Source organism: Cygnus atratus, chromosome 20 (assembly GCF_013377495.2).
Source record: "Cygnus atratus isolate AKBS03 ecotype Queensland, Australia chromosome 20, CAtr_DNAZoo_HiC_assembly, whole genome shotgun sequence".
NCBI lineage: Eukaryota > Metazoa > Chordata > Aves > Anseriformes > Anatidae > Cygnus > Cygnus atratus.
The window spans coordinates 3220479-3243423 of record NC_066381.1 but is presented as its reverse complement, the minus strand read 5'-3'; the positions used below and the strand labels follow the sequence as shown (position 1 = coordinate 3243423).

General features: G+C 38.2%; 1 protein-coding gene across 1 annotated transcript in view; it reads left to right on the top strand.

Annotated features, from left to right (window-relative positions):
• Nucleotides 1-22945, top strand: part of GTF2I (general transcription factor IIi) — a 67489-nt gene that overhangs the window by 35717 nt on the left and 8827 nt on the right. Inside the window, 18 exon segments of the mRNA XM_050714825.1 lie at nt 2210-2393; nt 4234-4292; nt 7610-7681; nt 8415-8598; nt 8930-8988; nt 10622-10693; nt 11222-11405; nt 11885-11943; nt 12612-12695; nt 13169-13264; nt 14069-14134; nt 14960-15143; nt 15746-15798; nt 17573-17683; nt 18443-18526; nt 19343-19526; nt 20590-20618; nt 22032-22091. Of these exon segments, the coding sequence (XP_050570782.1) occupies nt 2210-2393; nt 4234-4292; nt 7610-7681; nt 8415-8598; nt 8930-8988; nt 10622-10693; nt 11222-11405; nt 11885-11943; nt 12612-12695; nt 13169-13264; nt 14069-14134; nt 14960-15143; nt 15746-15798; nt 17573-17683; nt 18443-18526; nt 19343-19526; nt 20590-20618; nt 22032-22091 (1824 nt within the window).

The window sequence follows — 22945 nt, the reverse complement described above, 5'->3', positions numbered from 1 at the left end:
TTATACGTAGCAGTTGGAATCAAGCTGGTTGAAACACAATTCTCACAGTTTTATACATTTTTATATGTGATGCTCATCAGAATATAAGACAAAGATACATGCGGTATCTTCAAAGCTTCCCTTTTTAGAATCATAGAATCACAGAATCATTAAGGTCGGAAAAGACCTCCAAGATCCTCTGGTTCAACCACCTTCTACACCAATGTCACCCACTAAACCATGTCCCTAAGCACCACTTCCAGCCTTTCCTTTAACACACCCAGGGGCGGTGACTCCACTCCCTGTGCAACCTGTCCCGATGCCTGACTACTCTGAGAAGAAATGTCTCCTCATTTCCAACCTGAACCTCCCCTGGCACAACTTGAGGCCATTCCCTCTAGTCCTATCACTACTTACCTGTGAGAAGAGGCCGACCTCCAGCTCCCCACACCTTAATTTCAGGGAGTTGTGGAGAGCAATAAGGTCTCCCCTGAGTCTTCTCTTCTCCAGACTAAACAACCCCAGCTCCCTCAGCCGCTCCTCACAGGACTTGTGTTCCAGGCCCTTCACCAGCATTGTGGCCCTTCTCTGGACATGCTCCAGTGCCTCAATGTCCTTCTTGTAGTGAGGGGCCCAAAACTGAACACAGCACTTGAGGTGTGGCCTTATGTGATAAACACACCTAGAACCAGTCTGTTTCCACATGGTGGATAGAGTGTTATCCAAATGCCTTTAAAACCTAAATTGTTGTATTGCTTTTAAGAATCTGGGAGTTAATGTGATGAGCATTTCGTATACCAGTGTCTGAACCACTGTCTATGTGTGGCTTGAAGAATTGCCTCGAGTAGTTTCGCTTTCAGAAATTGCGCGACACATCACTGTATTCTGGTTTGGCCTACCTCAGGTTGCTCCACTTGGCATTTAACTCTGTGATCATGTTAGATCATGATGTTAGACCTCACCTGGACTGTCCTTCAGTGCCTGGCAGAATGTCCAGCGTGAGAACATTTCTGTATGTGGGGTTTCACAGTGCGGGGTCAGTATGGGGAGCCCAGCCCATGCCTGGGCCGTGCCCTCGCAGGCTTCCCCCCATACAAGCCTGGCCTTCCCCAAGAGCTGGAGGAGCTGAGTTAGACACCTGGAATAAATTGCTGGAAACTTAGTTATGACCACACTGTACTTGTTAATTTAAAAATCCTTGAGAAACTTTTTTTATTGCTCCAGTTGGCTGAATATCTTGCAGTGCTGGTGAAATCAGTGCACTGTCCTTGTGAGCTTTAAAGGCCAAATGCTGCCCCTCAGATCCATAATTACATTCAACAAGTTGCATTGAGGGCACCTCTTTGATCTGTTAAAGTGTTTTTCTCCTCAACTCATTTCTTGCATTTAATTTCCATAGCAAAACAACAGAACATAGCACACTGTTTGCGGGCTGGTCAGATGCTAATAGAGAATTCTTGTTGCATGGCCTACAAAATTAACATGCTCTTGTAAGTATAAAGAAATTAGCCCTCGGTATTTGCAAACCATCCTGCTGTTCTCCAAGGTTTGCCAGCATGATAGGTGTATTAATATGATTAAGGTCCTCATAACTTAAAGGAATACATTGATTTTTTTTTTCCCGGCTGTGTGTGAATCTGTTGTTTGCTTTTCATTTGCTCCAAAGATTTCATTAGTAGGGCCTTACTTTTCTGGATTGTGTTAGAGGTGTACTGTTGAGTTTATTGGTGATTTCTTGCATTTCTAAAACACACCAAAGCTTTAGGAATTCACTCAAAAGAATGGATATGTGTCCCCCCCAGGCATCGATGACGTTTGTAAACCATTGAAAGTAACAAATGATGATGACAAGAGCTAATGAACTGAAACATGTTTGGTGTATCATTAAGTCTAGATAATTTCATATTTCAAATCATGTTTTTAAACAAAACTAAAATACTATGAAACTTCACTCTAACAAGTGCAGTGTCTGTTATTAAACGTTTACAGAGTAAATGCAAAAGAAGAAATCTGCATATGCATGCATATGTATGCAGGTCTCCACCTTCTCTACTGTAAATTAGAGTGATTTGCCTGGGGGGGGGCGAACCACAAATATGAATGCTTTCATGTTTAAAAGTGCTGAGAGGTTGATTGCCTGTCTGCTAATTTTAATGTTTTTCAGAGTGGTATCAAGCTTGGATAGAGCCACAAGCTAGTCTAATGATTTGATTTTCCTTTTCTCTTAAAGCTCAAGCTATAAAAGCTAAAGGTCCGGTGTCTATCCCATACCCACTCTTCCAGTCACACGTGGAAGACCTTTATGTGGAAGGTCTGCCAGAAGGAATTCCCTTCCGAAGGCCATCCACGTATGGCATTCCCCGTCTTGAGAGGATACTTCTAGCGAAGGAGCGGATCCGGTTTGTGATTAAAAAGTAAGGAATTTGTCATTTTTGTCCCTTTTTTACACATTGGTTTCTTCGGGGTCTGCTCTGCTTGGTTTTATCTTCAATCAAACTGATTTCTACAGAGGCATTCTACTGCTGTGCTGATGGGTATGTTTTATTTCAGGTTCACTTGTTGATAAATTCAGTTTCTCACATCACCAGAGCACCACGGTGGTGGCTAAGATCTGCATACATCTCTTCAGTATTACAGACTTTTTATCACGGGCAGATCTCTTTGTAATATTTTAATCTCAACGGCTGTAATGTGTGTTGAAAGCCATTGACCTTGGCACATGTTAGGCTATCTGAGGATCCTGGCCTACATTTCAGCTTGTGCTTTTATTTGTCTCTTGCTGGAATGGTGTAGATGTGTCTATGGTGTTATCTGTATATCATATCACCCAGGACAGGCTTGAGGCCAAAACAGCAACTGGTTCTTATGATTTAGTTGCGTGTGTCCCCTTGGGGTTGTCTTGATCAGATAGCTTCCGTGAGGGAAGATCTTAGATGTGCTCAGAAACTGTTTGCCTGCCCTATGGCCCTGGCAATGTATCATCTGTCTTTAAAGTGAGGATGTGAGACTTACACGGTGTGCTGGGCTTCTTTCTTTCTCTTCTTCTCATCTCTGGCCTCAGTGTCTTTTCTAGAAGAACCCTGACATTACTTGCTACAAAGACAGGTGGGATTTGAAGGGAGCCTGAACCTAGTGTGAATTCAGGATACACATGGAGAAATGGTAGAGATGCTGAGTGCTGGATCTCAGAGCTGCAGAGCACTTCCAGATGTTAGCAATGTGGGTTCCACTTCGGTAGACTGATAAGCAGATTTGGCAGTGTGGATATTTATCTTTTGAAATTTGTTGCTTCACTTTAGGCAGATGTGTTGTTTCACACCACAGATGGGCATTTACAGTTTAAATGAAGCTACTGTTAGTAACAGCTGACTTTTTCCTATTGTGCAGGAGTGTAGGGCCTAATCCATGAACTTCTGAAGTGGATAGGAATCTGCTGATTGCAGTGGTCAGGCTCAGCATCAATGAAAGTGACGGCCTTTGCCTGTGCATGCCACCTTTAGCAATGATGGTGGTTTTTGACATTTGAGAAGTTACATGTTCCAGTTTCTATCATCCTAAAGTTTGCAGATAATCAGAAAAGAGGGAGAGGTGTAGATCTACCTTTTGTCTCGTCTAAAATCAGACACTATGCATGGATTTTAATATTAATGTAATGCTAACACTGGCTCTTGTCAAATTTCTCTTAGTTGCTAACAATAACTCATTTATGTTGTTCATCAGTCTTGCAATCTGTGGTAACGAGAATAGCTCAAAAACTAGTTCATCTCTGTGAGAGATGTCAGAATTTCAAAATTTGTCTTTATTCTAGTATGGATAAAACCAGATGTATTTGGAAAACAGAAATACCTGTTTTTATGTTTGTTTTTAATGGTTAAATTTTCAATTTGGATCTCTGTTTCTGATGGTGGTTTGGCTGGGAAGTGCATTTAGCCCCAGAGATAATTTTAGTGAAATGTATGTGTTACCACGAAATGTTATGGCTCAGGTGAATATGAGTATCAGGGACGAAAAATGTTTTTGTCAGGAGGGTTCCAACCAGTTTTTATAATACTTGGGTATTAAGTGGAATTTAATATCATGAATCTTGACATCCCTTGTTTGTTGGTTGTTTTCTTTTTTTCTTTTTTTCTTTTGATCCTTCAGTGATAACTTGTATTTGGTAGGTGTGTTTGCTACAGAGGCTGTAACTATGGGCTCTGACTTCTGGTTTATCAAAGTCTGTCACTGTTGAAGCATGTATCTTAAATCTCCTAGGCATGAGCTTTTGAATTCGACAAGAGAAGATGTACCCTTGGACAAACCAGTTGCAGGAGGTAGGTCTTCAAATGTGTGAGTTGAGTACAGGATGATTTCCTGTTTGTCTGTCAATCTTAGTGATGACTACCATCTGCTTTTACTAATAACACACTGCAAATAATTCCTGGTGTCTTGAATCTTCTTTAGCTACAAAGAAATAGACAGCAATTTTCCAGTAAAATCTTTGGATCCTGGAAACAATTTGGAAATCTAGTAATTTTTCCCCAATGTTTGTTCTTTATTCAAGAGTACAATTCTTTTCTAAGTTAATATAGTTAGACTTAGGGTGATATAAAATTTTTCTGATGATACGCTGTCCCAAAATGTATAAACTGGCAAATGTTAATCAATGCCATATGTAAAATTTTAAATGTTTATGAGTGGGAACAGGCACATTTTAAAGTACCTTGTAATGTGCTTTGATCTGCTGTTTGGAAGTGTTATGTAAAAATTAGGTGTTACTTTTTTTTAGTTTGAAAACAGGAATACAGCAAGGAAACCTTTTTCAAGAGTTTAAGAAGAAAATCAGGAAGGTCAGGTTAGGATGTGAAAAGTAACACTGTCTATCCAAGATTTTTTATCTTTTAAAAATATAACACTAATGCTAACACTGCCATCTGTTTTGATTCATCTGGCCAGAAAGAAAAATAACGAGCTAAGTGCTAGTCTGTTGAAATATAGAGAAATGCCAATAGTTCCTATAGTTGATACGGTTTAATGGCTAGGGAACTGTCTGTATCATGGAATATTTGCTTACATGCGGTATTTGCCAAAATTAGATTAACTTGAATGCAGTAATGAATGTACTGGTTATAGAGACAGAATAGCCACGTATATAGTGACTTGCTCGGATGATGGGACTTTGCTTTCTAGTAGTAGTGTAGTGGCAAAGCATTCTAACCACCCGAGTCTTTTGCCATCAGCAGATAACTGCTTTTAGATGTTTTGTCCATTGAGCACCCACCCAAAGATAACAAAAATGGATGTGTAAAAACAAAACTGCAAGAAAAGATTTTTGTTCCAGTTGAGGCCACCAGTCCATTTCCCCACAAGCTGGGAGGGGAGAGAAAAAAAAAAAAAAAAAGAATATGGAAAAAATGAAGTTTTGAAAGAATTGTGCCTTTGCACAGGCAATAATTGGTAAAGTAACTTGCCTGGACTTGATTTCCTTCTCGGTTGTATTTCACTGTCACTTGGGCTTCAAGGCTTTTTTTAAATTGTCCAAGTAAGCCAAGTGTTGAAAGCTTGTATGCATGAACCAATGGTAACAAACAAATCGCTCCCAACCCCAAAATGCTTACTGGCTGGCAACCTCAGCCTGGCTGAACTGTGATTTTTTTAGTAATACCAGAGCAATTCTGAGTTCAGACGCAGACACACCATGTAAATGGTGGTATCTGCACTGCTGCAGCACCATTATATTGTATTACATACTCGTAGTCCTCTGTTATAAAAAGCATATCAAGGACTGTACTTAAAATGAACATTGAGGGTCTAAATTAAGCAAAGAAATTATGTCTGAAGGATGTCTCTTTAACACGTGCAGAAATTAAAGCTTTCCTGCAGTATAAGTTAACCTAGTGTTTTGAGTCTTAATAACCTACTGTTCCTTTGAGCACCAAATTTGACTGTAAAGTAGTAGGTAGGCTAATGACTGAGTCTTAAACCTAACTGTCCTTTTATGTGGGTTTCTGAATTAGCCCTTTTCTCTGTTGTTTTTAATATGGTTATTATGAAGACAAAGCAGGTACATTACGTATCCTGTAAAAGCCCTGTAGCTAAGAAAACCAGTGGCAATCCGTTTGGATTGCAGTGCTATGAGCAGTCCCGTTAAGGTGCCTGTCTTCACAAATCTGTAATGATGCTGATATCCACGTGTGACCTCGGTGTTACTTCTGAGAGGAGAGAACATCTGTGAAAGCTGCTGACAACATCTCAGGGATCCCACCTCAGCACACAGCAGTGGTCTGACCCTCCTTTCCCTCGGTTTTCTCCCTGTTTGGATCCCCCCTTTCACAGTAGGTCAGCATCCCCTCAGCCACGTGCTGCTCTGTGCCTGCATAGCCCTGCTAGCTGTGTCCCCAGCAGGAGGGGAACAGAGTGGGTATGGAAGGCGTGTTTATGACTGGCAGGAGGAAGATGATTCGCATTTGTGTTCCTGGGGGAAATAGGCTGGTCAGGAAGGTTCTTAAAATAGCCTCAGCCCTGAAGCCCTGAGAAGACTGATTTGGCTCAGGAAGTGAGTGAAGTGTGAACAGGTGCCTCTGAAGATAACGCAGCATGGTGCAATGCAGTTATGCAACAGAAGTTGTTGTTTGTGCATGCTAAAAACCAAAGCCACAGCATGGCAGCTGTCTGGTTTCTTGGTAAAAACAGAGTTACCTGTGCTTTGATCCCCAATGACAAGCACACATGACAAAACACGAACAAAAGCTGTTACCATTCCTGCTACCAGTCAGACAGAAATAACATCATCATTGTGCTCTGTTGGTCTGCTGGAGCACCAAATCTGAAGCATTCAGGTACAAAACTTCGATGGACTCTACTGAAGATGCATATGTATCAACGAATGAGCAAAGAAGCTCAAGTGATAAAATGATGAAAAATTGCTTTATTTCCCCAGGATATGCTACTCTACATAGCTGCCACATGCTGGGTTGTGCCTAAATTATGACTTAACTCATGTCTTAAGTAACGTAAGGGAACGTTTCAGAGAGTTGGAACTGAGCTGCTTGTCATTCCAAGTTGAGTAACAAAATCACTGGAGTCATTTGGTATAGCTGTTAGGGACCATTTAATAAGCATTGTGCACAAATAATGGGAGGAATAGATGCGGGCAGTTCAGCATGAATATACGGCAAGGAGCAAACTGATACTGCACCTATTGTAAAAGCTTGCTTAGGGATTTTCAGTGCTTAGTGAAAATTCTATGAAAACAAGTGTTCATACCATATGCTTGCTCAATTCTGCACAGAGTATCAAGATAATGTTTTAGGAGATGAAACTGGCAAAAAAAATTAATCCCATCTACAAAAGGGATTTACAGATTAAAGGCGGATAAAAGCATTGCAGTTTTTGATGCCAATTTGCTGTGTGTGTTTTCTAGCAAGGGCAAGTCTCTGGTTCAGTGGATATTTGTACAGCTTTAATATTCTGTCATTTTTGATAAGCAATTTTCTTAACTGGGGATTGAATCCATACTTCCCCAGCAGAGTATTTTCTGGGTTACCTGATAATGCATCATGGTTACGCCTACTATAAACTATGCAAGTGAAAATATAACCAAAATAATTAGGGAATGTTATCTTTGTTTTTGTGTTACTCTCAAATACAGTGAAAGAGGAGTGGTATGCTAGAATCACCAAGCTGAGGAAGATGGTAGATCAACTCTTCTGTAAGAAGTTTGGTGAGCACAGAATTATTCTTTTATTTTCTTTTATGGCTTTGTATTTCTTGAGGGTTGATTTCGTTATTTCCTTTGAATGTCAACATGAATGACACCTTTGATCGTCATCTTTTTAAAAAATAAAAAATAAAAAATCCTGGCAGTTGACTGAAAAAAAAAAAGTATTTACTGTTTATAAAAGTTACATTCATAGTAAAAGAAGGATATATAAATCTTAAATGTATAGTTCTTCTAATTGCTTTTAAATCCTTACTATTTTTTGGTTGTTGTTTTTGTTTTCCACCTTTGATGGTGAATAAAACAACCATTTACTTATTTATATCCATTGCACTACCATAAAATTAGTATCAGAATATTTCTGGGTTTGGTGAATTTTTATGTTCTCTCCAAAATAAAAAATGGTCAGCTTCATAAGAGCTTGAATAAAATGTTGCATGTTGCTCAACAATAGTTTTAAAAATTTGGATAAAACCACTGCATTATGCCCAGGGAAGAATCCATTAACAAAGTGCAGTAATATGACTGCCCACTGTCAGCATGCCACAGTATGATAAATGCTTGTGTTCTTGATGTGCTGAGTCTTAAACTCTTTCGGATTTAGGTATCCTGCATTGTCCCGGGTTCTAAGATCATGCTTGTAATAGCATGGAGATTTTGTGGCTTCTAATAAAGCTAGTTTTGAATAGAGAGATGGCCAAACTGTCCAGTTACTGGATTTGTTTTGTTTTAACAGCCGAGGCATTGGGGAGCACCGAGCCTAAAGCTGTCCCATACCAGAAATTTGAGGCCCATCCAACTGACCTCTATGTTGAAGGTCTGCCAGAGAACATTCCCTTTAGGAGTCCATCCTGGTATGGGATCCCTCGCCTTGAAAAAATAATTCAAGTGGGCAACAGAATAAAATTTGTAATCAAAAGGTAAGCATTTGCTTTAGTACCTAATTTTTTTTTTAAAGAGGCCAAACAAACACCATTTGTGTAATCAAGCACTCGGTTTCATTAAGTCATGAAACATTCAGTCTTTATTTACTCAACAGGCAATATTAAATATTCTGCATTTTAAAGTGGGTATTTGCAATCCACACAAGTCTTCCAAAATATCGTTGTATCTTCCAAAATATCTTTGTAGCGTTTTCACAAGTGTGAAATGCACAATAGAAAAATCCAAACTTTTCACTTCATGCAATAAAAAGTATGTATTATTTATTTAGTTTGAAGCGTAGGCAGATTATTTGCTTTGTGTTTGCAGGCCGGAGCTACTAACCCTCAGTTCAACCGAAGTTATTCAACCCAGGACAAACACACCAGGTAAGACAGGTGCTGTCGCCAAGTGGCAATGTAAGGGGTCGGTGCAGAAACAAATTTGGATCAATACAACATTATTCAAGAAGTGATCCTTCTGTGATGAGTGTCATGACATGCTTTTCATGAGTTTTTAACAAAATAAATAAATCATCAAGAAAATGGGTGGATTTCTGAATTGCGGTGCAGTCTGAATAACTAGGATGGATCGTATTCACAGCCCGGGAGAACTGGAACTGCTGTCCTGGTCTGATACCAGGCTCGGGCGTTTGCATTTCATAGCTCATTTTGTTGGACTTTTTTCAGGCCTCTGTTTGTAAGGAATTTTAATGACTTCTTGAAAGCACAAAGTACCTTTAAAACAGGAAAAGGATCCAGATTAATTTAGCTTTTTATTTCCTGAGACAATAGAATGCTCTTTTCTTGCTACAGAAGTGTATAGTCCAAATCTTTTTCTTTTTTTTTTTTTTTTTTTAAGTGTGGATTGGCTTGTAGTAATAACACAAACTGAGACTTGGGTTCATAGGTTTTTCCCACGTATTTCACGGGATGAACGAACTGTGACTTCAAGAAACAATTGTATTGAGTTCTCTGCAGGAAAAAAGGGCAAAGAACATGATTCAATAATCATGTAAGCAGTAGTCTTCTTGTATAGTCACTAAGTATTTTGGATTTTGTTTGAATTTTGAGGGGAAGGCTCTTATTCCACAAGAGGGTAGCTCAGTGGAAAAGACTGTTCAATGTGGAACAGAAGTATAAGGTAGCACTGAGTTTTGTTTTGTTACCAAAATCCTGTTTATTGTCAAATTTGACAGTATAACTAACACTTTGACAATAGAATAATAACAGCAGATAAAAACTACAGCAGTAAAAAAAAAAAAACAGCTAATAAAATCCTCTTTTTGAGAGAACTGACATGCAATGGTCATGATTCTTAAAATGCATAAATAAATAAATAAAAATCCAAAAATATGGTTGGACATCTGATTCGGAAATAAATGAAAAAAATCTCTTTAGAATTCTTTATGCGTGCTTTCTACGACTCTGAATGGTATTCACTGCTCAGTAACAGTTAATTGCTATTTGTGGGTTATGATGAGAAGTAATGAATTATGCTGTTTGTCAGTAAAGGAATGCATTTTATTGCTGCTAGAGCATTCTTTGCTCTCTACCTAAGCTACAAATTGTCAGCTCTAGCTAGCATTCCTGTAATTGACTATTTGTAATACAAAATAGGATTGAAGGTTATTTTTTAAGCCAATTAAAATTTTTAGTGGAGCACTTTTTAAATCTGTGTCTTCTGTTCTAAAGGGTGTTATCCTTATGCACTGGAATTAATTAATTCTAACTTTGTAAAAGCCAAGGGAATGATTCCTTCCTGCATCTAAAGGCTCTGAAGTACAAGTTCTCCTACCTGGGAAAATGTTTGACATTTCTAACCACATTTAAACAGATTTTCCATTACAAAAAGGGAATTACATGTATCATTTAAGTTGCCATTGTCATTACTTATTGCATGTCCCTGCCTACTCATACTTGGTTGTGTTCTTAGTTTACAAGTTCTTTTGCTGAAAAATAATGTGTTCAAATGTATCTCTATCTAGAACTGGGTAATAGTTTATCTATTTCTTGTTTTCAGTGAAAGAAGATTGGAATGTTAGGATCACAAAGCTAAGAAAGCAAGTAGAAGAGATATTTAATATGAAATTTGGTAAGTTAAATGTTAAATTAACTGTCATATAATGCTGCTGTGTTTTAAAACAATTTTGTAAAAAGAGTTTTAATTTTTACTGCACTTATTTAGGCATCAGAAATGTACTAGGACAGATGGAAATCTTGACTCCTCTTACCTGCTTTTTACTGATTCTTCCCTATAACTGATATGAATGAATTTATAGCAACATCCTAGGCCATAGTTTATCCAATTGTATGACATAGATAATTTTCCAATTGTATGACAAATGTACAGAAAGCTTTTGGATGAAAGAATTTCTCAGAAAAACGTATTAGATACAGCAGGCTTAGGTAACAGATGTTATCTATCTGTAGCAAGAGGGACAAAGTCCCCACTTGGAAATACTCTACAGAAAATAATAGAAAATCTATTTAAATATTTCTCTTGGGGTTTTTTTGGTATCTCTGAGTAGAAGAGCTTCTGTACGCCAAGCTTCTTAAAATCACTTGAGATAAAATACCACCCATTTGAGTGTGTAAACTATCATTAAATCTTTATTTTCAGCCCAAGCTCTGGGGCTTTCAGAGGCAGTGAAGGTTCCCTATCCTGTATTTGAATCAAACCCTGAGTACTTGTACGTCGAAGGCTTGCCAGAAGGAATCCCCTTCCGGAGTCCCACATGGTTTGGAATTCCACGCCTTGAAAGAATTGTCCGTGGGAGTGGCAAAATCAAATTTGTTGTTAAAAAGTATGTTTGTAATTTAGTTATTTTTACTCATGATTTTGAAGTTAGTTAATTTTGTTCCCAGCAACTTTAGGTTTTAAATGCTAGCTAAATTCTGTTTCCATGAAACAGAAAAACTTATGTGCAAAATATTCTATCTCATAAAAGAATGTAACTTCCTTATAAATTTTAAATGCATAATTTGTGTGTTCTGTGCATCATGGATCTAGGGAAAAAATGGCCTTGTATCTGGAAGTTTTATTCCTTCTGTTTTCTTTTTTTCCTTTTTTTTGAAGTAAACTCAGAAGAAAATTGCACAACAGAATATGTAGCTTTGCTTTCTAACTTTTTCTTGTTATAGTAGGTGGTGAGTCACACATGCTTCTAGCAGGATTTTATTATAGAGAGATGATATTTTGTAAATTTGAACCTGACTTAACTCCAAGAAATTTGTGATATTTTGCATATGTAATTGATGGAATTGTATTCTGTTCAATTTTTAGGCCTGAGCTTGTCACTTCCTATTTGCCACCAGGACTGGCTAGTAAAGTAAACACTAAAGGTAAACAATTAAGTATTATTTGCTGCCATCAATTCATACATACTTTGGGTTGGAAGACTTCTGTGGTTCAAAAACACAGGTGTTGCAATCAAAATGTATTACTTAAGGTAAATTAGTATGGTGGAGTCTGAACCTGATATTATTAAGTTACTCAAATTTACTTTTTTTCTTTTACTTAAGACTATTCCAATAGAGAAAATGGAATTTACCCAAGTTCTACAACTTTTATTTTGCTACTAACAGTCTAAAATATGTTCAACATACAGCTTTAACATGAAGTAAATAACAATGAAGATTCTTAAGAAAAGAATAAAAACGTCTTTTAAGTTAGTTGTCTATAAACAAGAAAACTATCAGCTTCTGATTTTTTTTGATAATAAAAAGTGCTGAAGCCTTCCCTCACACTTAAAAACAAAAATGTCTTCTGTCCTAAAATAATGGAGCGAAACTTTAGGTATGATACCTGCCTGGTTCAAGAGTACTAAACCTGCTTTTTAAGGACGTGAGCTTCACTATATTGTTCAGATTTTACAATGTAGACTGTACTTAGTACAGGCACAGGTTATTCAGTCTGTTAGAATTTTCAGAATACAGTGAGGTTTTTTGTTAGCTTTGCAAGCTATGCATTGTAGAGTGTGCATTACAGCTTTTACTATGTTACTTTCTAGCAATGAGTCCAAAGAGTTCAAAAAGATCACGGAGTCCTGCAAGCAATTCAAAGGTCCCGGAGATAGAAGTTACTGTTGATGAAGGTATGGAAGAAATATTAAATACTCTTCTTACCTTTTTCTATTCTTCTAATGTTTTATTCTATTCTTCTATGTTTTCATACCCTATAATTAACTTCTATGTGCACCTCATGTGCCAAACAGTTTCATTTCAGGGCTGCAGATACATTTCAATATGGAAACAGTTTTATCTTTCATTTCTGAATAATACTGGATTCTGTGCGGATGATGGTTATATAAAATGTTCAAGTTTGACAGCTTGCTTGGGCCTTTTATTCCAAGCAGAGATGTGGGAAATGATGTAGTCCTGAGCAGAGAAATGATAGATGTGAGCAATTGTATCAAATGCTTAATTACAATCCTTGAAGAAGTTCTAAAAGTCTTTTTTTTTGATTCAGAAGTTAAGCTTTCTCTAGTAATCAAGTTTGATTTGTTTTGTTTTTTTTTTTGTGTGTGATGGCTTACTTCTGATCTCTGTATGTAATATCTTTTTACAGGTCTCAATAAACCACAAGCAACAGATGTTCGAACTAATTCTCAAACCAATGGGTCCAATGTGAGTTTCAAGCCACGAGGAAGAGAATTTTCTTTCGGTAAATATTGTGGGAATTAGCATGCATACGTTCTATTAATGTTGGTATTGAAAGTTCTGGTGATTTCACATCAGGGATATTTTGAATTCATTCTTTATTCTAAAGGTAAGAAATGACTGAACTACTTATTTTCATGTACATTCAGTTCTCAGTCACCTAGAATAGTATGCCTCAGAGATATCCTGGGTGATTTTTGGAGAATGCTGTACAAATGCATCATGGATCCATTAAAATCTTATTAACCTACTTTCAGAATCAAACCCTCCAGACTTTTGCTGGTCTGCTATTTCATAGTACAGCAGACTTGGATTTGTTGTCCGGTGCACGGTACCATGAGGGTGTTTAAACTGAGCTGAGATCTTACATTGTGCATAAGCTTAATAAGTCCTCCACGAACCTCAAATACTGAACCTCACTGTGCAGAGAGGGATACATGAGGAGTATGTAGGAACTAGGATGGATCTGAACTAACATGAGTGAGCCATGCTCTGTCAGAGCTGATTTTGCAAGATCAGCTTTAGACCTCTCCAGGGTTGCCAATTCCGGAAAATCATTAAAGGCCAGACAGGACTGGAAGTGACATCAAGAAGGACATGTGTCTTAGGGTTATTTCACTGAATGTATGAAGAGTTTTCTGCCACTATTTTGGGTGTTGGTTGAGATGAGTAATTCTTTGCTGGGTATTGTAAATTTTGATCACTCTGGGATTAATTTCAATCGTAATGACATTACTTAATAAATATCCTTCAAGGACTGATTCACTGTGTGAGTGTTGATTTAATTTTTCCCATTTCCTTCTGACAGAGGCATGGAATGCCAAAATTACTGATCTAAAGCAAAAAGTTGAAAATCTTTTTAATGAAAAATGTGGTAAGTTTATTAATTCCTTTTTACTGAGATGTCTTTCTTATGTACATACAGTTAGGCATATGACAGATATGTTCACTCGTGTCTTCCAAAGGTCCTACAATCCTTGCATATCTAGGCAGTTTTTAGTTCATTCACATGTAGGTTAATTGCAGTTCTGTGTCTCATTTCCGCTAGTGATTTTATTTGGGTTTGGAAATGGAGAAGTTGTGGTTTGGATACTGCTTCTTTAATGACCCAGAGAGACAGTGATTCGACATCCTGCCACATCTTTTTGAGCATTCTTCACCCTCATTATGAATGGGAATTTGTATGACTTCAGCCTCTGCGTGACTTGATATGTTGCGGGTGATATTTGGAGAGGTGTGTGCCCATCATATCCCAGTATTTCTTTTAGCGAGGGTTGTTTAGAATCTGAAGTCATTAGTCTTACCAGTGCAATTCTTGGAACAAGAGCACTAATGTCACCTGCCATTGGTGCTACTCTCTAGGAAAGACAGAGACAGAATATATTGCCTGTAACAAAGTGGGGAGTACAAAGGATAGTCTCATATGCAGGCCAAGCCAGTGGCATAAGCTGTCTATAAAAGCTAGTATTTTCAACTGCTAATTGTGATCTGATCTACTGCAAGAGAATGAGTTATGTTTGCAACTGTTTTTCTTCTTGCCTACTTATAGCTGTCACCAAAAAAAATCAAAGCCTGCTTCTTCCACCTAATCTAGTATGTATGTGCCAACTATTATATGCTATTTGTACCTGAGGTGTTTTCCACTCTATAAACACATCAGTTGCCTAGCTGGTAGATTACAGGCTCTGTTGCATTTCAGGGGAAGCGCTGGGGCTGAGTGAACCAGTGAAGGTGCCGTTTGCGTTATTTGAATCCTTCCCGGAGGTTTTCTATGTGGAAGGCCTACCAGAGGGAGTGCCATTCCGACGACCTTCTACTTTTGGAATTCCAAGACTAGAGAAGATCCTGAGAAACAAATCTAAGATAAAATTCGTTATTAAAAAGTAAGACTCCCACATCTCTTTGATAATCCAGTCTTTTAGAAAGGAATTGTAGACTGAAAAATAAACTTATGATGCCAAGTTACTGAATTACTCTCACCAGTCTCATATACACACTGGAATATTTGTAGTAAATGAGCAAATATTCAGAAAGCTCTTGTGGAGGTGGAGTGTGTTATAGTCAGCTCTTTTTGTTCTGACTCGACCTGTTTAGGGAGGAAGAGCAAGTCCAGATTTCTTAGCCCATTTCAGTGCTCACATCACTGTTTTAGTTCCTGTTGACTTACGACTTAGCCAGAGCTAAAATTTATCAGCAGTGCACTAAGGGCTGAGAATTGGGGATTTATACTGGGTGTTGTAACAATTGATTTTTCTTACCTGGGATAGATTCAGATATCCATGTGCCAGTGTAGAAACAAGCAGGGGAAGTTTTGGAGCCTCTCAGCCATTGCATTCCTGTTTGTCTGTTTGACCTAGAGAAATACAGCGTTTATGATATCAGCTAGTTCGTGTCTTTAAAAAATGAAGACTAGAAAATGGCCTTTAATACTGATGAAATGAATGTAATTTTATTGTTGCACATGAAATCTTCAATCTGTTTGCAGGCCTGAGATGTTTGAGGCGGCAGTTAAGGAAAGTTCTGCTAAAAGTCCCCAGAGTGAGTTTCACATCTGCTTAATGTCCTAGATAACAGTCTCTTTCAAGGATTGAATACAAATCAAGAATGCTGCTTGGTGTTAATGAATTCCTGAAAGATTCATTCTATAATGTGGTTGGTTGGTTTTTAACTTAAAAGGAAAGTGTTATCTAAGCTGAATTTGAGGCCCAGCCTAAAGTACTGTGCCACTGGTCCATACCCACAGTAGATCTCTTTCTCTCTATCCCCACCCCCCTCACACCTTTCCAAACTATTGTATTTCTTGTTTTCTGCATAGTTCACTAATTCTTGCATTATTTCATCTTCTGGCGTGTCTTTTTCTGGTTTTCTGAGCAGCTTTTCGTAACCAAACACCTTAAAAGCATTAGATACATAGCTTATGTTATATAAAGCATGTTACAGTGCTTTCTCTTCAGCAAAAGAATATGGTATTTCAAAACTCTTGGCTTCTGGATTGCCCTGATGAGATGGGAAAAGCATTTAGAAGCTACCCTTTGAATATAGCTTTAGGAAGAGTATTAAAACCTTCTGTGTTATCCACAATAAAATTATCATGCCTAATCTGTGCTTTATTGCCTTTCATCAGAATGTAACAGGTGATGTGCAATTCACAGAAGTAGTTCAGCTCTAGAGATAAATTAATTGCTCCTGATATATAAGTCATTCCAAATGAGAAGTTGTGGTTTTACTCAGCTGGGCAGCCAAGCTCCACCACAACCTCTCTCTCACCCCCCCATCCTCAAAGGGAAAGAGGGAGAAAGTACGATGCAAAGGGCTCGAGGGTTGAGATGAGGACAGGGAGATCACTCAACAATGGGGGTCCACGTGGGGTCCCTCCCACGGGATGCCATCCTTCCCGAACTCAGCCTGCGGGGGCTGCCCACAGGCTGCAGCTCTTCAAGAACTGCTCCCACATGGCTCCGTAACAGGGTCCATCCATCAGGAGCAAACTGCTCCAGCACGGGTCCCCAATGGGCACCTCCTGCCCTCCTTCTGCACTCACCTTGGGGACTGCAGGGCTGTGTCTTACTCCTCACTCTCCCAGGTGCTGTTGCATGGCAGTTTTTTTTCCCCTTTCTTAAATCTGCTCTCACAGAGGTGCAAACAACATGGCTTACTGGCTCGGGTCTAGCCAGCAGCGGGTCACTTTGGGGCTGGCTGAAACTGGCCCTTACCTGACAAGGGGCAGCTGCTGGGCTCTGTTCAGACGCCACCCCTGCAGCCCCCCGCTACCAAAACCTTGCCACGTAAACCCAATACAGAAGTGTTCCACAGATGATGTGCACAGATAGCCAGTAGGAAATTGTCAGAGTTGGTTTGACTAACTCCACTGAGCTAGTCAAACTGTGCTAGTTTGTGCCACAGGACAGTGTGGCTCCCAAATACAACTGCAAGAGATTTATTTTGTGAATGCATGGATCAGTAGGTGTTAACTGAATTAACTGCAAGTACTGCAATTTTTCTGTTAATACAAATAACAAAATACATGTTCCATGTAGTCTTTTTTTTTTCTTAATAGTCTTTTATAAAACCCACTAGGTAAAGATTAACAACTTGTAATGTAGTCTTTTCTCCTCTTGGGTTTGTAATTGGGAAGACAGAGTAGTGTGAATCTTCAATAAGTATGTCTCATTGGAAGATGGCCTCATTTTGGAAATGAGATTGGATCTGCTTTGAAAACTTTGCAAATATCTGTTATTTTGCAGTATTTGCTTTATATATAACATTGAATATTTTGGGCTCTACAACTGTTTTTTGAATCTTTTACTTTCAGGGAAAAATAATTCATCTAATATAGCCAATACAGCAAGCTCCACAATGAATACAGTGGTAAACACAGCTGCAGGTGTTGAAGATCTCAACATCATTCAAGTAACTATACCAGGTGTGTATACTGTCTCGTTTCATATCACACTCCTTGTGCTTACATTCTTCATGACACTTGTTTCATCCGTTGGAGTTTTTCTACAGTCTAGCTGGTTCACAGTGACACAAGTACAGTCTACAAAGAGCATAATTTTGTATTCTGTTTCTACTGAGATGTTAAATGTTTTCTAACTTTTATGAGTATCTATTCAGTGACGTCTTTAGAATATTCTTGGTCCAGCCCGTAGTCAAGAAGTATCCTCATTTTTCCCTTTTTATCTCATGTAATAAATTAAATACTGATTTGCAACTTCCTTGGCAACTTCAAGAGATCCAAACTTGAAGTAAATTGAATAACCATACAGACCGAACTGGTTTGTCTTAAACAACACTGATGACTGCTTTCTCAGGCATATACTGCATTCATTAGAAACAAGTAACATTGCATGCTATGGCCATGTATTGGATCTGACTTCGCTTTTAACTTTCCATCACCATCATATGCAATGTAAGAAAATAAAACGCTATTTTTTTAGGTTAGGTTTACAAAATCATCTCTAAATAATAAATCTAACATTGGTCATGTAAATATGTAGAAGCTTCTCATGGATTTCTTCACAACCATCCATTTTTGCATATTTGTACAATTCTGTGGTACTGCTAAAACTAAGAACAAGACATGGTCTGTTTTTGAAGCACTTGGATATGCCTGCTTTGAGTAAACATGCTCAAAAAAAAATCTGCTCAATTCTAATGCTTTTCTAACAATTTCTTTCAGATGATGAAAGTGAGCGGCTTTCAAAAGTAGAAAAGGCCAGACAATTGAGAGAGCAAGTAAACGATCTGTTTAGCCGGAAATTTGGTAATTGCTTCTTAGTCCCATTTTTACATAGGTGTGAATGGAACAAATGTTGTTCATGGGGATGCTACTGAATCATCACTTTCAGTGGATGATATATATTATCATTAAAATGAAGAAATTTGAGAATTGTTTATGAGAGTTGTGCTCTGACCTCAAAAAGAATTTATTATAAGGGAAGTGGGTTGCTTGGTGTTTTGAACAAAAAATCCCAAGAGCATAGATAACTTTGTTCCCCCCACATCCTGTTTCTTTCTGTGTAAACATGGATGAAATAGTTATTTTGTTTGCAAACCATGATTCTTGTTAGGGCTTCGTGGTCCCGAGCTATTAATACTTGAAACTAAAGTAATTTTTAACATGCAACTTACCCTTTTGCTCTACATAGTTTTCTTTATTTTTTCTGTGTATGTGCACTGTACAACAATGACCTGAGCTTCTTTATCTTAAATTCCTTTGCTAGTGCTGTGTTGAATTGCCTTTTGTGGGCATTGCAGGAAATTATTATTTTTTGTCACGTAGTTACTTTCTTAGATAGCCTGTTCTATACCTTTTTTAGGAAAAAAAGAGAATCTGAGTTCTTTATATGGTGAGCTGTCAGACTTGGAGTTTAAATAATCTTGTAGTAATGTTCATGAGTGTAATCTAAAACATCTGTTTCTGTCACTGTAATGATTTAATAGTCAAGTGGATTTTCAGTTTCAGATCCAATAGAAAGCTTGAGTTTGCATTTAGTTTCTTAATCGTCTGTGTTTTCTTTTCCTTCAACGTAATCATAAATATATAAGCTTGAAAATAAACATGACCTCTCTCGCTTAGGTGAAGCCATTGGTATGAGTTTTCCTGTGAAGGTCCCGTACAGGAAAATCACCATCAACCCTGGCTGTGTGGTGGTGGATGGGATGCCTCCTGGCGTGGCATTTAAAGCTCCCAGTTATCTGGAAATCAGCTCGATGAGGAAGATTTTGGAATCATCGGAGTTTATCAAGTTTACTGTCATTCGGTACGTAGTTGTCACTGATTAGATTGTACAGACATTGTAAGGACAGCCCCGTAGCTTTAATAAATTCAGATTGAAAGAGTAGAATTTGGAGTGCATCTTTAAATAGTGGAAGATATGGCTCTTTGGATAACAGCACATCAGGTCAAATGAAGCCCAGATGTTCATAGCAGTAGGACAGAGGGCATATTATTACTACTGCATATTAAAGCAAGCTGTCTTCTGAGATGCAGTCTATTCCTACGATATAATGGAGTCCTAAAGTGCTGTGGGCCTTGCTGTCTCATTTGTAAGATCAAGCTCTGAGACAGTTTCCTGGTCTGAAATTTGTTGGCTCATGGCAGTAAATAGTATGTTTGTGGTAGTATTACTATTTTTGAAGTATTTTGGTTTTACTAAGATTCCTGAGTTAAGGTAAGCTTTTTCATAAATATTTTTTTCCTATAAAATGACTTTGTCTACAACATTTTTAAAATACAGTATTATACAATTACAATATAAGTGAATTTTAATTTATATGTATATTCATATAGACACATACGTGTGTACGCAAGGTATATTTGTCTGTGTGAAGCAGAACAGATGAAATGTGGAAATCATACTAAGAAGAGGTTTAGGAACTAAAACCAAAAACGTATTAATTTTTATCATTTCTCAAATCATAGTCTGCTTCACAAGAAACAGAAAACTTCAGTTTCTTTAGAGAAAGATTTCTTAAATTTTACTAAGGAGTCTGAATTCTTGACCCTTAACCAAGAAGAGTTCTAAACTGAAAGGACTCTTGCTAGATACGTTCTGCTTAACTGAGCTCTGATGAAGAGATGATTTCCCTGTTGATTAGTCATGACTGGGGGAAGGATTTCGATTTTTTGGTGTATGTTGTTTCTCAAAATGCTAGTGAACAAACCACTGTGCTCAAGAGATGTTCCTCCTGTTTTGTTCTACTTTCTGTTAGAGCGTGTGATCTCTGTTACCAAATTGCTGGGTGAGGAAGTCTTGAGAGAGAGACCCCATGCAGTATGTTTTAGAATCAGCATGTTTTGTGTTCTTTTGTCTTTTTTTACAGACCATTTCCAGGACTTGTGATTAACAACCGTAAGTAATTATGTGACACTGATAGCAAATGTATTTTTGTAACATACCAAGATCAGCTTTCTACATTTTGGCTTTGTGGCAGGAGGCCCCATCATGGTTAAGTTCTACGTACAGCTCTCTTGTCTCTGTCATTAAAATTGAAATTCCTGGCTAAAAATGCATGTGCAATTAACATAAGAGCAGCGTGATGAATTTACAGACTAGTGTAAGATTGGCATTAACTTTGATATGAAAATGCAAGGTACTGATTTTGTATTTTTCAGCTGCAGAGTCCCAAAGAGATTTAGGACCCTGACTGTGCAACAGACTTAGATGGGAGTGTCTGCATTTTAGGTTCGGATCCGTCACAGTACCAGCTACTAAACAAGAACTTTCCAATAGCTGCAGAACCATGTTCCAGTGAAAAACTCTATGTTCTGCTGAAGTTGTAACAGCTTAGAGAGGCAGAGTGTTATTACCAGACGTGCATTTTGACAATGATGCTTGAATCTTATTTGAAAAATAAGTCTTAGTATTTTCAGTTGTCTATAATAGTTGTCACCTTGTTTTTTAACATCTTATTTAAGAGAAAAAACAAACAGCAAAACACTGTCATTACCCTTGTGTCATGTTCTCTCTGAGCCAATGTCAGATTAGCAATTCAGAGGCCAGGTAACTCCGTCATTAGTTTGGCCTTACCCAGGCTGAGCCTTACCAACCCAGTACTCACTCACTTGCATTCAGCCACCAGTATATTCCAGCTAACGTGCTAAGGTCTGTGAGTGGCAAGGACAAAGTGTTCTCAGGAAGATGTTATAGTTAGTAACTCATATTGACCTTTCCACCAGTCCTAAGTACACCTTAGCTGGGAAAGAGATCCTTTTGTATTAGGGAACCTTCCAGGCAGATAAATATTTAATAGCATTTCCAGAGAATTGACTTAGAAATGAAAGAATCCATTTAACTGTTCTCTGCAAAACTTTTAGCATGTGATGGGATTGACGCTAGCTAATTAGCTGAGTAAGAACAACATATATACCTGATCACATTCCATCACTGGAGCAGGAAGCTGGTTACTGAACGTGTGATTTTTATGCAGTATCTATGTCCATTAATTATCATTAAAATGAACTGATATCGATAGGTATCGAGGTGAATTATTGGAAGCCTCTGAGCCTACTGCAGGTGTGATACATTATTCTCGCTCTGAAGAACACGTGAGAACTTAGGAGGAAATTTTTGGTGCTTGCAGATAGGGAATACCTTTTCTGTAACAAAAAATACTGAACTGCAGCTTGATTACAGTGAGTGTTTAGTAACCTGTTAATACAACAAGTTTTAGGATTTGCAGATAGAAGAGGTAAAATCGCCCTTGTGTTTACATGTGGGACCATTTCTGTTGTAAAGTTAAACAGTGATCATGTCTAATCTTAGAGCTGATGGAAAAAGCTGAAGCAGAAGCACCACCACCACCAGCAGCACCCGTGCTACCAGGTGATGCAGAGTGTGCCACGTGTCCTTGCAGAAGGGGTAGGGCATGCAGTTCGAGATCTTACTGACAGATGGTATTAGTAGTTATGTCCTGGGTACACGCTGCTTATGATGAGCCATTTTATTGTGACATGGCCTGCAATGGTGACATTTATAGCTATTAAATATTAATAAATCGATAGAACCATTGCATCCTTCAATATGTGTCATTGGCATGTTCCTTAATTTGATTTTTGCACTTGATGAATGAGCTGAAAAGAAGGATCAATAGGGGCAATATATAAAGCCAGTTCAGTATCTATTTATTGATGTCTGCTTAACTCCAAGTGTGTGGCTGTGCCAGATTGTGTTCAGCCAAGTCAAGTTTATGTAACATACAAGAGCCTAGAACAGAAGTTCTGATGGAATTTCTGTCCCCTGCATACAGCATTGAACCCCTGCTAGCCGGTGTCCAGACTGCACACACCTCAGCTCTTCCAGTCTGAACAAATAACTTAGCGTTATGCTCCAAGTTGCTGAAGTAAATGTGATTACACAGCTTCCTTTTGACACAGTGTAGTTTCTCAGTGTTCGCAGACCTTCTAAAAATGCACCTATCAAGTTGTCTGCAGTGCAGGCAAGATTTTTGCAATTGACTGGACAGGCTGTTGCTCAAAGAAACTGACAAACTGAGAGAAAACATTCAATAAACATTTCAAAGTAAGGGGCACTTCTGTGGTGGGCAGAAAAGAACCCACTGCCTCCTCTGCTTACATTTGGAAGTGGTGGGAGGAAGAAAAACAGAGAAAAGGGAGAAAAAACTAAACTTCTGTTCAGTGAAGTTGCTGTAGTATCTCTCTCCTTAACTCACCCGCACT